The sequence below is a fragment of the Sus scrofa genome, chromosome Y (genome assembly GCF_054392235.1).
Source record: "Sus scrofa isolate SSC_HxYL_T2T_F1_AM1 chromosome Y, Sscrofa_HxYL_maternal_Yorkshire_Landrace_v2.0, whole genome shotgun sequence".
NCBI classification, from domain to species: Eukaryota; Metazoa; Chordata; class Mammalia; order Artiodactyla; family Suidae; genus Sus; species Sus scrofa.
Window position 1 is genome coordinate 8804565 of NC_139402.1, and position 15611 is coordinate 8820175.

Genomic DNA, 15611 nt, shown 5'->3' on the forward strand with positions numbered 1-15611 from the left:
GCTGACTGGGGGAGAACGAGTTATCCATTAGACACACCGTGTGCATCTCTTTCTGCCCAGCTTTAATCCCAGACCAGGTGAGTCTAGCGGCCATTGAGAAGTCAGCATTTCTCCCCCTCCTCACCTGGGTCAGGGCCGAGGATGCCTCCAGGCTGGCGGATTCGTTGTGGGCACAGACTTCCGGAGACCACTGCACGTGGTACCGACTGACACCGGGATCTGTAACATCAGCACAAACAGGTGTGAGGAACAGTGTGGAAGTCACGTGGCACGTAGCCCGATGTTCTGGAAGCATGAGAGGGAGGGCGAGCAGGGCCCTGCAGGTGACTTGAAAATGCCCCCACCGACCTGCGGAGGCGGGTCCTGCAGCATTCTGATCACTTTCCTCATTAAGAGTGAAGCCAAAGTAATAAATCGTCAGAGGAGACAGGCATTGAAATACCAGAACCAGACAGGAAAACTAATGAGAGTCATAGGAAAACGACTGCAAAGCACCCTGGAGAATAACGCTGCCTTGGTGTCTGTGGGAAGGAGATCCCAGCAGAAAGGGAGACACAGGGCAGCAGGTCTCCCTTCCATCCTAGGTTAGGAGAGACCCTTCACACATCTCTGAGCCCTGCATCCTCCTGAAAAAGCAGCCAGAAAGGCCACTGAGCCCAGGCAAGAACCAAAGCAGCTCCTGCAACTGGGAGAACTGGCCGTTCAGATGTATTCCATCCGGAGTCATGTTGTGACCGAGCCCCTGACCGCAAGACACAGTCAACAGCCACCCTGCACCTCACAGAAACGTATCCTTCCTTTACGGCATATGTGACCCCTCCCTAAGTGACCTGCTCCCCAAGCCAGGGGCGAACATCGCCCCTTCAAGGCGCTCACTCCCAGCCGGAGCACCGTATTTTCTGTACGTGCCTTTACTCTAGGCGACCGAGCGGGAAAAAGACAAAATGATGAGAGCCACTCAGTGAGTGTGGGAAAGGGGGTCCAGGCATCCTGGGATTACTAATCACCCCAGTGTGTCCCAAGGCTGGGCACAGCATCACTTCCGTGGGTGATTAGCATCTCAGCCCAAAGCTCAGGCCAAGTGTTTGATGGAGGTTTTCAGAGGGGAAAACTCTTTGATGAAGTTGGGTGGGTCTGGTGGGAACTTGCTCTGAGCACTTTGGAACAAGAAAAGAAGAACCTTCAATCTGAGAAAATAAACAGATATCCGGTGGGCACCAATGGTGTTTAGTTAAAAGGGGAACCCCCTGATTAGAGGTTTTAAATTTGTACATGGCAGACATCAAGGGTTTTTTTTTTTTTCTTTTTTGGAAAAGAATTGTACATTATACATTAAGTATGAAGTCAATCAATGAGTGAATTCATATCCTTCCTTTCAACAAGTGGTGCTGTTCCAGGCATCATTGTGAAATAATGCAGTTCCCAGGAGCAGCTGCTCTCACAGATCTTAAACATTAAGGGGCTGGACAAGTCGTTAACAAAGTGCATAAATAAAAGAGAACTTAGACTGGAGGGTGGTGAGGCTACAGAGAAATACGGAGGGTTAAGACAGGGTTATGGCTTTAAATAAAGTGGCTGGCATGGCTCATGGAGGAGCTGATTTGCTAGTTAGGACTGGAAGGAGGTTGGCAGAGGGACTGATCCATTTGGCACATCATTGTGGGCAGCGCACACTGGGCCAGCACGTCCACCAGAACTATTTGCAGCCATGAACACCATCTCTGTGTGGTGACTGCCAATCACTTGAGCCCCTAGAGCAATGAACGTATTGTTGATGCAGTGGAGAAATCAAATTCTTAATCTTGATTCATTTAAGTCAATTTACAATTAACACAGGCTGGTGGCTCCCGTATCAGAAAGCACGGTTCCAGCTACTGGGAGCAGCCGGTTCCCAGGTGCAGAGATGGGCACAGAGTGAGTCTGACTTTCTTTGGTGGGAGCCATCAGGGGGCAGATTCTGGTTTGCTGTGCTGCAGTTACCTGGGGTGTAATTGATATACGTGGCTCTAGGCATGCGGAGTAGCCATACCTACTGTAGGGCGTGATACATTTTCCTAAGAGGATGCTGATGGAGGGTTCCTTTGGCCCCGCCCCCTCCCCGGCTCTCACCGTGGCCACGCCCCAGTGCACGCCCTCTCCTCCCATTGGCGCTTTGAATAATGTCATTCATGCCCCAGGCTTTCTAAGCATCTTCCTGCTCAAGGCTCTGTGTTTCAACCTCCACCCAAGCATGTCCCCGGAAGAGTGGGTGCTCCCAGCTTCCTAGCTCATGTAGATGGTCTTCAAACTCAACACCTCAAATATCACACCTTGGTTTCTGTTCTCAGACTGCTCCCTGCTTGCCCTGATGTAATCTTGCCTTTTTGTTTCTTGTATCTGCGATGGTCCACTGTGCTAGGTCTCAAGGACACTGACTGACTGTCCTTACAGGGCAGCCAATTGCTAGACAGCCGACGACTCACCTGCAAGTATCTTTCCTGAGCAAGTGCGGATCCAGAGCCGGCTCCCCATGCCTCCTCTGTGGGGCGGGCACAGTCTGGGCCCAGCCTCAGGCCCTCATCATCCCTGGGCTGGGTACCAGGCAGTGAGGACAGCCCCCTGCCCCAGGGCCAAGGAAATTATTCAGACTAGCAACACCTGACACTGCCTCCCTGCCTTGCCTGTTCCTCTCCACAGAAACCCACTAAAGGCTCCTGACGAGAGCTCTCCCACCTCTGGATGACCCGGTGCTTCCTATGTGGCCCACGTGGCACTGGGCCCCTATTCTGGGACCTGTGAGTGACAAACCACCTTCTCAGTGGTAGCTGTCCCCTGACCTGGTGCCTTCTCCAACCCCAAATGATAATGAAACCTGTGCTTTAAACCATGATTGAAATGAACAGCTGTCTTCTAAGCCATTCTTCATGGTGGTGTTTTCAGATGTACACACACAGCACAAAGTAAAAAAACAGAGGACTATTATTAAAAATATTCATAAATGTACAGTAGTTAAGGCAATGTGGTGTTGCCACAAAGTTGGAAAATACGGCAAATCAATTGAGAAGTCAGTTTTTACATATATATGTGATTTAGGGCAAAGCACATCACAGAGCTTTGGGGGAAGACTTGCTTTTTAAGTAAATGATGCTAAACCAGTTGGAGATGAAGAGGAAAAGAGAAACAGCACTGTGGTCTTTTTTTTTTTTTTTTGACCACAACACTATGAGACTATAAATCAACTACAAGGGAAAACCGGCAAAAAACACAAACACATGGAGGCTAAACAGCAGGCTACTAAACAACCAATGGATCACTGAAGAAATAAAAAAGGAAACCAAAATATACCTAGAGACAATGAAAATAAAAACATGATGATCCAAAGCCTAGGGGACACAACAAAAGCTGTTCTAAGAGGGACGTTTATAGCAACACAAGCTCACTTCGGGAAACAAAGGGAAATCTCAAATAAACAACCTAACCTTACACCTAAAGTTACTAGAAAAACAACAAACAAAACCCAAAGTTAGTAGAAGGAAAGAAGCCTTAAAGATCAGAACAAAAACAAATGAAAGAGACGAAGAAAGCAACAGAAAACATCAGTGAAACTAAAACTTTGTTCTTTGAAAAGATCAACAAAACTGAAAACCCTTAGCCAGACTTATCAAGAAAAAAAAGAGGACTCAGATCAATAAAATTAGAAATGAAAAAGGAGAAGTTACAAATAGACACCACAGAAATACAAAGGATCATAAGAGACTACTATAAGCAACTATATGCTAATAAAATGGACAACCTAGAGGAAATGGACGAATTCTTAGAAAGGTACAATCTTCCAAGACTGAATCAGAAAGAAACAAAATATTAACAGATGAATCACAAGTAATGAAACTGAAACTGTGATTTAAAAACTTCCAACAAATAAGTGTCCAGAACAAGATGGCTTTGCAGGTGGATTCTATCAAATATTTACAGAAGAGTTAACACTTATCCTTCTGAAACTCTTCCAGAAACTTGCAGAGGAAGGAACACTCCCAAACACATTCTATGAAGCCACTATTACCCAGAAACCAAAACCAAAGACAGTAGAAAAAATAAAATGACAAGCCAATATCACTGATGAACATGGACTAAAAAATCCTCAACAAAATACTGGCAAACCAAATCCAACAAAACATTAAAAGGATTATACACCAAAATCAAGTGGTATTTATCCAAGGGATGCAAGGGATTTTCAACATCCACAAATCAATTGGTGTGATACATCACATTAACAAACTGAAAACTAAAAAACCATATGATCATCTCAGTAGATGCAGAGAAAGCTTTTAAGAAAATTCAACATGCATTTATGATAAAGAAAAAAAAAAAAACCTCTCCAGAAAGTGGGCACAGAGGGAACCTACATCAACATAATAAAGGGCATACATGACAAACCCAAAGCTAACATCATACTCAATGGTGAAAAGCTGAAAGCATTTCTGCTAAGATAAGGAACAAGATAAGGATGTCCAATCTGACTACTTTTATTCAATTTGGTTTTGGAAGTCCTACCCACAGTAATCAGAGAAGAAAAGGAAAACAAATTGGAAAGAAAGAAGTAAAACTGTCTCTGTCTGCAGACAACATGATACTTTACCTGGAAAATTCTAAAGATGCTATTAGAAAACTACTAAGAGCTCATCAATGAATTTGGTAAATTTGAAGGATACAAAATTAATATACAGAAATCTGTTGTATTTCTATATACTAACAATGAACTATACAAAAGAGAAATTAAAGAAGTAATCCCACCTACAATCTCATCAAAAATCATTAAATACTTAGGAATAAAACTACCTAATTAGGCAAAATACCTGTACTCCAAAAACTAAGGTACTGGTGAAAGAAACTGAGGTTGATACAAACAGATGGAAATATACTTTCTGTGTTCTTGGATTGGAAATACCAATACTACTGAAATGACAATACTTCCCAAGGCAATCTACAGATTCAACACAATCCCTATCTAATTACCAATGCCATTTTTTCACAGAAGTAGAACAAAAAAACTTTAACTTTGTATGCAAACACAAAAGATCCCAAATAGCCAAACAACCTTAAGAAAGAACAAAACTGGAAGAATCATGAATCCTGAGTTCAGACTATACTACAAGGTGATAGTCATCAAAACAGTATGGCACCAGCACAAAAGCAGAAATATAGATCATGGAATAGGACAGAAAGCCCAGAAATAAACCCACACACTTATGGCCAATTATTAGTCTATGGCAAAGAAGGCAAGAATGTACAATGGAGAAAAGACACTCTCTTCAATAAGTGGTGCTGGGAAAACTAGACAGCTACAGGTGAAAGAATTAAATTAGAATTTTTTTAACACCACACACAAAAATAAACTCAAAATGGATTTAAGACCAAAATGTAAGACTGGATACTATAAACCTCCTAGAGGAAAACATAGGCAGAACACACTTTGACTTAAATTACAGCAATATTTTGTCTCCTAGAGTAGTGGAAATAAAAGCAAAAATAATTGGGACCTAATCAAACTTACAAGCCTTTGCACAGCAAAGGAAATGACAAACAAATTGAAAAGACAACCTATGGAGTGGGAGAAAATATCTGCACATGATGTGACTGACAAGGGATTAATTTGCAAAATATACAAAGTTTATAGAGCTCAATATCCAAAACAAAAACAAAAACAAAATAAAACCTCAATTTAAAAATGGTCAGAGACCTAAATAGACATTTCTCCAAAGAAGACATACAGATGGCCAATAGGCACATGAAAAGATGCTGACTATTGCTAATAATTAAAGAAATGCAAAATCAAAACTAAATGAGCTATTACCTCAAACCATTCAGAATGGCCATCATGGAAAAGTCTACACATAACAAATGCTGGAGAGGGTGTGGAGAAAAGAGAACCCTCCTACACTGCTGGTGGAAATGTAAACTAGTGCATCCATATGGAGAAAAGTATTAAGGTTCCTTTAGAAATTACAATGAAGTTACTATATGATCAGCAGTCCCACTACTGGACATGTATATGGACAAAACTCTAACTCAAAAAGACACATGCAGGAGTTCCCATCGTTGCTCAGCAGAAATGAACCTGACTGGTATCATGAGGATGCAGGTTTGATCCCTGGTCTTGTTCAGTGGGTTAAGGATCTAGCGTTGCCATGAGCTGTGGTGTAGGTCACAGACGTGGCTCAGATCTGGCATTGCTATGGCTGTGGCATAAGCCAGCAGCTACAGCTCCAGTTCAACCTCTAGCTTGGGAACTTCTGTATGCCATGGGTACATCCCTAAAAAGACAAAAAAAAAACAAAAAAGAAAGAAAGAAGAAAGAAAAGAAAAAAGAAAATATACATGCACCTCAATGTTCACAGCAACATTATTCCCCATAGCTAAGACATGTAAGCAACCTAAATATCCATTAAAAGATGTATGGTACATATATATATACAATGGAATACTACTCAGCCATAAAAAGGAATGAAATAATGCTATTTACAGCAACATGAATAGACCTAAAGATTATCATACTAAGTGAAATCAAAGATAAATATATCATATCACTTGTATGTGAAATCTAAAAAAAAAAAGTTAAAAATAAACTTATCTACAAAAAGAAATAGATTCACAGATATAGAAAACAAACTTATGTTTTCCAAAGTGGAAAGGAGAAGAACGGATAAATTATTAGATATACACTACTATATATAAAGTAGGCAAAAAACCAAGTCCTACTATATAGCACAGGGAACTATATTCAATGTCTTATAACAACCTATAATATAAAATCTAAAAAAAAAAAATTAGGTATAACTGAATCACTTTACTGTACGCCCAAAACTAACATAACATTGCAAATCAGCTATCCTTTGATAAAATGTTTGTGTTAGAAAAAAAAAAAAAAGAGGGAATGAAAAATAACGTTGATGTTCCAACAAAAATCCAATCTAGGAAGAAGCCTGAGAGAGAAAGATGAGACATCGTAACCTCTAGGAGATAAGGAGGCCATCCTTGTGACCCCTGCCTAAGATTTCTTCAACAGGACACAATGAGCAATAAACCTAAAGGAAACAAAATGATGAAGGGATCATCTCTAAAATTCAGACACACCAAGACAATGGAAAAAATAAAAGCGGGAGAAAAAATACCTGAATGAAGCCCGCAGATGCCTCATATACTCCACCTCAAAAGGACTCTCACGGGACAGCTGGCTACACAGTTGAAGAGTGCTTTGCTAAAAAGGAGCTCCACGACCAAGAAGCCTATGAAAAGGTGCTCAGCACCTGGATGAGCAGGAGACTGCACACGCAAACAGCACAGAGCCATCACTTCACACGAACCAGAACGGCCAAGCTGAGAAGGATGGAACGTCCCAAGTGGGCAGAGCATGTGGGGCAGTCTTACCCTCCTGGCGGGCATGTGCTTTTTGGTCCAACCACTTTGGAAAATGCTCGGCATCTTCTACAGGTCACCATGCTCTGTGACCTAAGAACCCCACCTCTGTGGGAGAACAGGCACACGTGGGTGTCTAGAGACATGTGTTCATTAGATGTGCTCAGCAGCACGGTCCATCATAGCCCGTCCCTGGGACAGACCAGGTCTCCACCAAGTGCTGGAGAGGGACACAGATGGAGCTGTGCTAGGGACGACTGTGCAGCAGAATAAACGGATGAGTCACGGCTCCCTGCAACAGCACGGGAGAGCTTCCCACACAGCGCATTCACTGCAGGAAGCCAAAGGCAAACTATAGGACTCTGCCTGTATCAATTTCAGATACAAGCTAAAGAAACCATGAGTTTTAGAAGTCAGAATGGGGTGCTTACTCTTGTATGTATAACTTGTCTACATCTGGATGCTGACATTTTCATTCCATTACACCAGGTATTTAAGTTTTTTCTTTTTCTTTTTCTTTTTTTTTAGGGCTGCACCCAAGGCATATGGAGATTCCCAGGCTAGGGGTCAAATCAGAGCTACAGCTGCCGGCCACAGCCACGCATGATCTGAGCTACATCTGTGACCTACACTGCAGCTCACGGCAACACCGGATCCTTAACGCACTGAAAGAGGGCAGGGACCAAACCAGCATCCTCATGGATACTAGTCAGATTCACTTCCACTGCACCACAAGGGGAACGCCCCATTTCTAATATTATATTAATAAAACATGTTGTTTTATTAATACTCATACATCATACTGACATAGAGTTCACACGTTAAATAGAAAAGAGCAGTCATCCTCTGCTGTCCAATGGAGATTGCCAACGGGATCCACGCCTTGGGTACCAGATTCTGAGAGTGCTCAAGAACCCGCGGCTCCTTCTGCATCCTTGGAGTCAACCAACTGCAGATCTTAAACACAGTACACCATCTGCGGTAGGCTAAAATTTGCAGATACAGAAGCTGCTGATATGGAGGGCTGACTGTTCCAGAGATCAGATAAGTCTTACAGTTTGATATCAATTCAAAGCTATTATTAAATATAGTAATATGGTTCTATTAACATATAACAGAATTTAAATTTAATATTGAATATTCAATAAATAAAACGGAACTTAAATTAAAACGTGACAGTAATAAAACATTAACGGTAATGCTATTTCAGCTACAGAATGAAATTCAGCGGCTTGGAAGAAAATTCTGGAGGAAAAGAGCTCCAACAGCAGTATCCTTAGGGCATGTGAGCCGATACCCTGAGTCACATAGCACTTTAGAAAAATGAGAGGACTTTTTAAAACTGAACTCTTGAAACAATCTATTTTGCTCAGATTTTCTGTCTTAAAGTGAATTAGACATGATAACTATAAAAATGCCTGTCAAATCATTCTGAAAGTACTATTTCCATTATATAACTATTCTAGGAGAACAGGAAATAAAGGAACAAAAGGAATTTACCACAGAGAAAAAAATTATCTATTCTAAAGTTGAATGTTCATGGCAGTATTAATTATAAGATGGAACTTCTGAAGGCAATTAGTGTTTGGGTAGCATAGAATCATGACTCATAGTATGATATTATGGCGTGTCCATCAAGGCAGCCATTTAAAGATGTTATAAAGATACCAATGTAGAATGCAAATATAACATTATATGAAAATGTGTTTATGTTTTACACACACACATGTAGAAGAGTGAGAAAGAGAGGCAGAGCAAACTTCTGAAAGAAAATCAACTAAAATGCTATTTTCATGAAATGATACTGAGAAGATAATTGGCTTCTGCTTTTCTTTTCCAAATGATGTGTCTGTCTTGTGGGTTTTTTGTTTTGTTTTGTTTTGCCATTTGCAGCAACATGGATGGAACGATAGACTCTCATACTTAGTGAAGTAAGTCAGAAAGAGAAAGACAAATACCATATGATATCACTTATATCTGGAATCTAACATACAGCACAAGTGAACCTTTCCACAGAAAAGAAACCCGCGGACTTGGTGAACAGACTTGTGGTTGCCAAGGGAGAGGGGGAGGGAGTGGGATGGACTGGGAGTCTGGGGTTAAGAGATGCAAACTATTGCCTTTGGAATGGATAAGCAGTGAATCCTGCTGTAGAGCACAGGGAACTATGTCTAGTCCCTTATGATGGAGCACGATCATGTGAGAAAAAAGAATGTATATGTGTATGTGTGACTGGGTCACCTTGCTGTACAGCAGAAAATTGACAGAACACTGTAAACCAGCTATAATGGAAAAAATGAAAATCATTATTAAAGCATTTCTAAAAATTAAACATAAATAAAAAACTAATTTAGAGCAAAAATTTACAGTACAAACCAATGACTGCTTTGAGAGTTTGGGGCACAAGATGGACCTCCAGGAAAGAATGGAGACAGGTCACCGTCTGCGAAATGATAAACTATAAAAAAGCTGCAGATTTCCACACGTGATACCGATCCCTCAGCACCAAGGCCAACCCACCCAGACTTCAGAACAGCCAGGCATTTCATCTGCAAAACGTGGGGGAGGGTGTGTTCAGCTACTCTTTCCTCGCATCAGCCGCGTGGCCTGACCCTGACTTTTGCAGCTGACTCCTGACGTCGCGCCGACAGCAGATCCACAGACCACCTGCCCACCTTCCGTCTTTTTCCAGTAGACCTTCGCTTGCAGTTGGTTGTCTTGGAAGAACGGAGCTCCCATTTCCAGGAGGCTCGTGGGCCGTCGTCTCTGAAAGGGAGGCTGGATTGGCGTCACCCTTTTCCTTGTTTTCCCAAGTTGTTGCTCTACAATAAAGCACAAGAGGCTAAGTGACGGGTTAAAAGCACTGATGCGACCTGAGAGGGATCCCAGTGTGACTTTCACGCTGCTGTTCGCTCATAGTTGAGTGCCTACGTTTTAGAGGAAACTGTAACGCACCTACAGATTCCTTCATGTTCAAGCGGATGGCACCTCCGCCTTCATCATACGCTGGAATCACTACCTAAAATATATTTGTGCTGTATTACACGTCACCCCCTGAATTTAAGTGGGTGAGCAACATCCATTCCATGAGGATGCAGGTTCGAAAGATGCAGAGCTTGAAAGATGCTCTGATTTTAGTAAGAGGTGGAAACAGTCTTTCTCAAAGGAGATTTTTTTTGCGTTTGTGAGGGGTCAGCAAAGGAAAACGGAATGCCCCAGAAGAGAAGGGGCATCGGATGTGTACTCCGCATGGGGCCAGCCTCCACATCGTCCTTCTGGTGGATCAGATTAGAAGAATGGATACTTACATTACTTGGTACCTATATTTTAGTTTACGTCAAATGAGTGGACAACGGAGACACCTTGCTTAGGCCTAAGGGTTCTGCACCCAAACCCAGTGTGTATGGGGGGTTCCCCACACCCCCAATTCTCAGACCCCCGTGGGGTGTCCTACAGTCCAATTCTGACACTGGCTACTTGCAGATAACATCAGAGCCCACAGGTAAGGGCTCAGTCTTCTACGACTTGCCCCCTTCAGATGTGAGTCCCAAGTCCAGGTCAGCTGTGTCTTCTGATGACCTGCTAGAGAGCAGAGGTTCCAGGGATCCTCTCTTCAGATGCAATGAATGTGCCAGTGCGGCTCACAGGACTCAGGGAAATACTGTACTGATTAGATTACCTCTTTATTATATAAGAATAAAACTCAGCAAACTAAATGTCCATTGACAGGTGAATGGACCAAAAAGATGTGGTGCATTATACATATATCATACAATACTAATCAGTCATAAAAGAATGAAATGATGCCAGCTGCACAAAGTGGATGCACCGAGAGACTGTCATAGTAAGTCAGAGAGAGAAAGACAAACACCCTATGATATCACTAACATGTGGAATCTAAAAATAATAATAATAATAATACAAATGGGCTTATTTACAAAGCAGAAAGAGAATCACAGACCTAGAAAATAAACTAGTGGCTACCAAAGGGGGAAGGGGGGACAGACAGATGAGGAGATTGAGATTAACACATATACACAACTGTACATAAAAGAGGTAATAGGAGTTCCCATCGTGACTCAGTGGTTCACGAATCTGACTAACATCCATGAGGATGCAGGTTCGACCCCTGGCCTTGCTCAGTGGGTGAAGGATCCAGCATTGCCCTAAGCTGTGGTGTATGTCACAGAGGTGGCTCCGATCCTGTGGGGCTGTGGCTGTGGCGTAGGCCGGCAGCCACAGCTCCAATTTGACCCCCCAGCCTGGGAACCTCCATATGCCGCGGGTGCAGCCCTAAAAAGCAAATAAATAAATAATAAAGAGATAATAAGGACACACTGTGTATCACAGGGAACTGTATTCAATATCTTATAATAACCTATAATAGAGAAGAATTTGAAACAGTTTCTATGAATATATAACTGAATCACTCTGATGTACATCTGAAACTAACACAACAGTATCAACTGCACATCCATTAAAAACAAGTTCACAAAAAAAGGATTGTTCTAAGGATGATGACCTGTAAACAGAGAAAAACTCATATAGAAATGTTCCCGCCAATATTGCTTGTCGTGGAAGCTCATATTTAACTCACGGAAACAAGGACATCTGTCTTCAAAGGTAATAATGCCTAAATGTAAAATCTGATTTAGGTATATGAAAAATGGAAGGTAAAAAAAAAGAAAGAAAGAAAGGGAAGGATAGACGTCAGGAAGAGCCAGATGTTCCAGATGCAGACGCGTGTGAAGGGCTGGAGCTTCCCACTCGGAGCACAGCACTCCCTCAGCACATGTTCCCCAACCCGGACGCTCTCAGAACCCTGTCCTCTTGCATTTTTTCAGAGGCTTCGTCACACAAGCATGACTGATTAAATTCCTAGCCCCCTGGACAACTGAACTCAATCTTCAGCCCCTCCCTCTTCCTCAGGGGTGGGGGCAGGAAGGAGAAACTGAAAGTTGCAATGTTCCAATCCCAGCTCGGTTCTTCCAGTGATCACCCCCTCCTTAGGTGCTTTCCCCAAATCACCACATTCACATAAAAAAGACACCTTTATCGTTCTTGTCACTTAGGACATTTCAAGGGTTTAGGGAGTTCTGGGCCAGGAATGCGCCAAGACCAAATACATCTGCTTATACATCACAATTATCAAAGGCTATTACTTTATGAGTCACAGTCTGCAGACACCAGCACCACAAGCTTGGAGCCTGGAGGACACAGGTGGGACACACAGAAAACTCACAGGACTTTGCTCCAAAACGTATCCCTCTCCTGGCACCACCATGAGGTTACAGAATCCTGCTGCCTACACCTAAAGTTTGGGGGGTTTCGGTTTTATTGTTTTTGGCCTTGTTCATAGCAAGTGGAAGTTCCAAGGCCAGGGAGCAAACCTGCACCACAGCAGTGACCAGAGCCACAGCAGTGACAATGCTGGGTCCTTAACCCATGGAGCCACCAGGGAACTCCTAAAGTTGATGTTATTATTTTTAAAGAATTAAAGGTTTAAGATTTTCACAAGCCCATTTATGCTTCTAATTCCTTTAATAATCTGTGATGTTAAGAATTTGCCAGTGGGTAACCATGAGAGTTTAGAAAACTATGTTTAAGTTCTTTGTGAATTCTGTTTTTCTTTTATACCCTATGTAACATTCCATTTTTCATTCTACATGGATATGTATACATATATATACACATACATATATATGTATATATACACATATATATTATACACACACACACCATATACCATCTAAAGCTTGAAAGTTTGTTGCTTCACTGATGAATCTGGCACAGACATGCATGGATGGGCCACATGCAAAGGATGGAGAAGTTACGCTTCAGTCCTGGGAAGCTGTCCCTGACGCTGCCCTCCCCTCTCACCAGGAAACAGAACTAGAATGAAAATCATTCCTTCACATTCCGGAAAGGTGGGAGGTCTGATGTATACTCTTTAATAGTCCTGAAAGTGGAGAGAACTGAATGACGAGGCCCTTTCTCCAAAGGCCAAAATTGTGATTAACCTTCCAGATTGAGAGATTCTGGGTATTTCCTCTCAACTCTAGGTTTTATTTTGGAGAGCTGGAAGAAGAGTCCAGTTGCATGAGGCAAGTACATAAAACAGTTGGAAATATTCCTCCTGCCTCCAAAAAAGCACATAACATTTCCATTAAAGAGAGTATTATGTCTTTCCTCCTTAGGGGACCCTTTTATATAACGCTATGAGCATGCAGCCTTTGCTTGCATAGAAATATTTATCATTACACCACCTAGTAGCCTGGAGACCTGGAAAAATATAATTCAGAGAAGTAATTTATATGCTGACATTTACTACTCTCCTCCCCATAAAATATAATTTCCCTTGCTTACACTATAAAGTTGTAATTATTCTTTACTTCTAGTTGGTGCATGATGAAATACACAGTGTTCTTGCAGAAGTTATATACTAGTGTTTATGAGATTATACATCAGCATTGGGTTATAAATAACATCCTGACAGGTACTCAGCTACATCCTGCATAATCCTTTGTAAAGCCAGTCTCTTCTGTAAGCTACCCTGACACCCAAACAATATGTATATGACAGGTACTTCATGAGGTTACTTCTTCTGAATTCACGTATCAGCAATCAGTTAAGCCTAGAATAAAGTGCCCTTGGTAGGATAACCCGTCCTACCTCCTTATTGGCCAGGTAACATGTTATCTAAATTTTAAAAGATGACTAGAAAGTGACCTTAGCCCTCAGCATCAATGTCTCCAATGAAGAGGAGTTGGGCCAGGTTGTAGGTAAGAGTGGGAATAGCTGTCTGACCTGGTCTCACAGGTATTTCTGAGCAATGCAATGGACTGTGTTGGCGCGTCTGCAGCTGATGGCTGCTGTGAGCCTGCGGGTGGATGATGCGTGTTCTCTGACCTAGATGACATCCTGGTTCCGCATATGTCCTTGTCAAGGTGAGGAGGGAAGGTCTACCCGACACAGTGGAATCTCCCACATGCACAGGGAAGGAGGCGTCCACCTGAGACTGCACAGGACAGGGGGATAACACAGGCGAGGGGCAGATGTGTTTGTATCTGACGGGACCCATGTGGTCCCTCAAAGGGAGGAGTTCAGACTTGAGGACACAATATGGATTCAAGTGAGAGAGAAAGGTGTGTGATCATACTTGAGGAGAGAAAAGGCCAGGTAAAGAGAATCTCAACAATCAGGGGGCAATCCAAATAGAGTAGGAGGAGCTAGAGCTCAGCTCCTTCCACAGATACATCGAAAGTACATCTACACGTGATACGATCCTCACAAAGCATCTACTGGAAGCTGGCAGAAGACCTCAGACTTCTGAAAGGGCAAGAAAAGTCTCCACATAACTGGGTAGGACAAAAGAAAAAACACAAGAGAAAGGAATCCAGACAGGACCTGTGCCCCAAGGTGGGGAGCTGTGAAGGAAGAAAGGTTCCCGCACCCTGGGAAGTCCCCTCACTGGTGGGCAGATCAGCCAGGATGGAGGGGGAGCTGCCGAGCCTTGGAGGAGAGCACAGCAACTGATTGGCAGCAGCCAGAACACAGGGAGACCTGCACAGTCAGTACCACTGCCTGGTGCTCCCCACGGTGCATGTGGGGACTGGATTCTGAAGCTCAAGCTTCAGAGGACAGATCCAGGGAGAGGACGGGGATTGGCTGCATGGAGACAGCCTGAAAGGCGCTGCCGTGTGGAGTGGCCACAAATGAGCGTGTACACCAAAGAAGCCTAGAGCAGCCAGAGATGAAAGGTGCCATCGTTAGGGAAGTGGGCAAAGGTACAAACTGCCATTGCAGCCCCTTCCCCTGCACACTCCCAGGCAACAGGATACTGCCTACATCAGCTCTAGGAGTGTTCAGGAGCTACCCTTACAGACTTTAGGAGCAGCTGCAAGTGACAACTACCAGCCTCATGGGCTGGTGGTTGCAATCAGGAGCCACTGCCCTTCCAGGCTTTGGGAAAATGTGAGCCACCACTGCTGCCCTCACAGGCTCTAGGAGCAGCTACAAGCTGCCTCCACTGCCATCATGGGCCTGGGAGCAGACACCAGCTGCTGCATCTGCACACCCCCTATCAAGGGGATAATGGACAGCACACACTGAGGACAGAGGCAGCAGGCATCCAAACCAAAAAAAAAAAAAAAAAAAAAAAGCCCTCACACCCCAAATATTAAACTCATGCTAGCCCCACAGAGGCACTCCCACATATA

The 15611-nt window shown here is 43.1% G+C and overlaps 1 protein-coding gene across 1 annotated transcript in view; it reads right to left on the minus strand.

Annotated features, from left to right (window-relative positions):
* LOC100154011 (anosmin-1) overlaps nt 1–15611 on the minus strand; it is a 201311-nt gene that overhangs the window by 9931 nt on the left and 175769 nt on the right. The window contains exons 9-10 of the mRNA XM_085008999.1: nt 10068–10214; nt 125–219 (exon numbers count right to left, since the gene is read on the minus strand). Of these exons, the coding sequence (XP_084865125.1) occupies nt 125–219; nt 10068–10214 (242 nt within the window). The remainder of the gene's footprint in view (nt 1–124; nt 220–10067; nt 10215–15611) is intronic.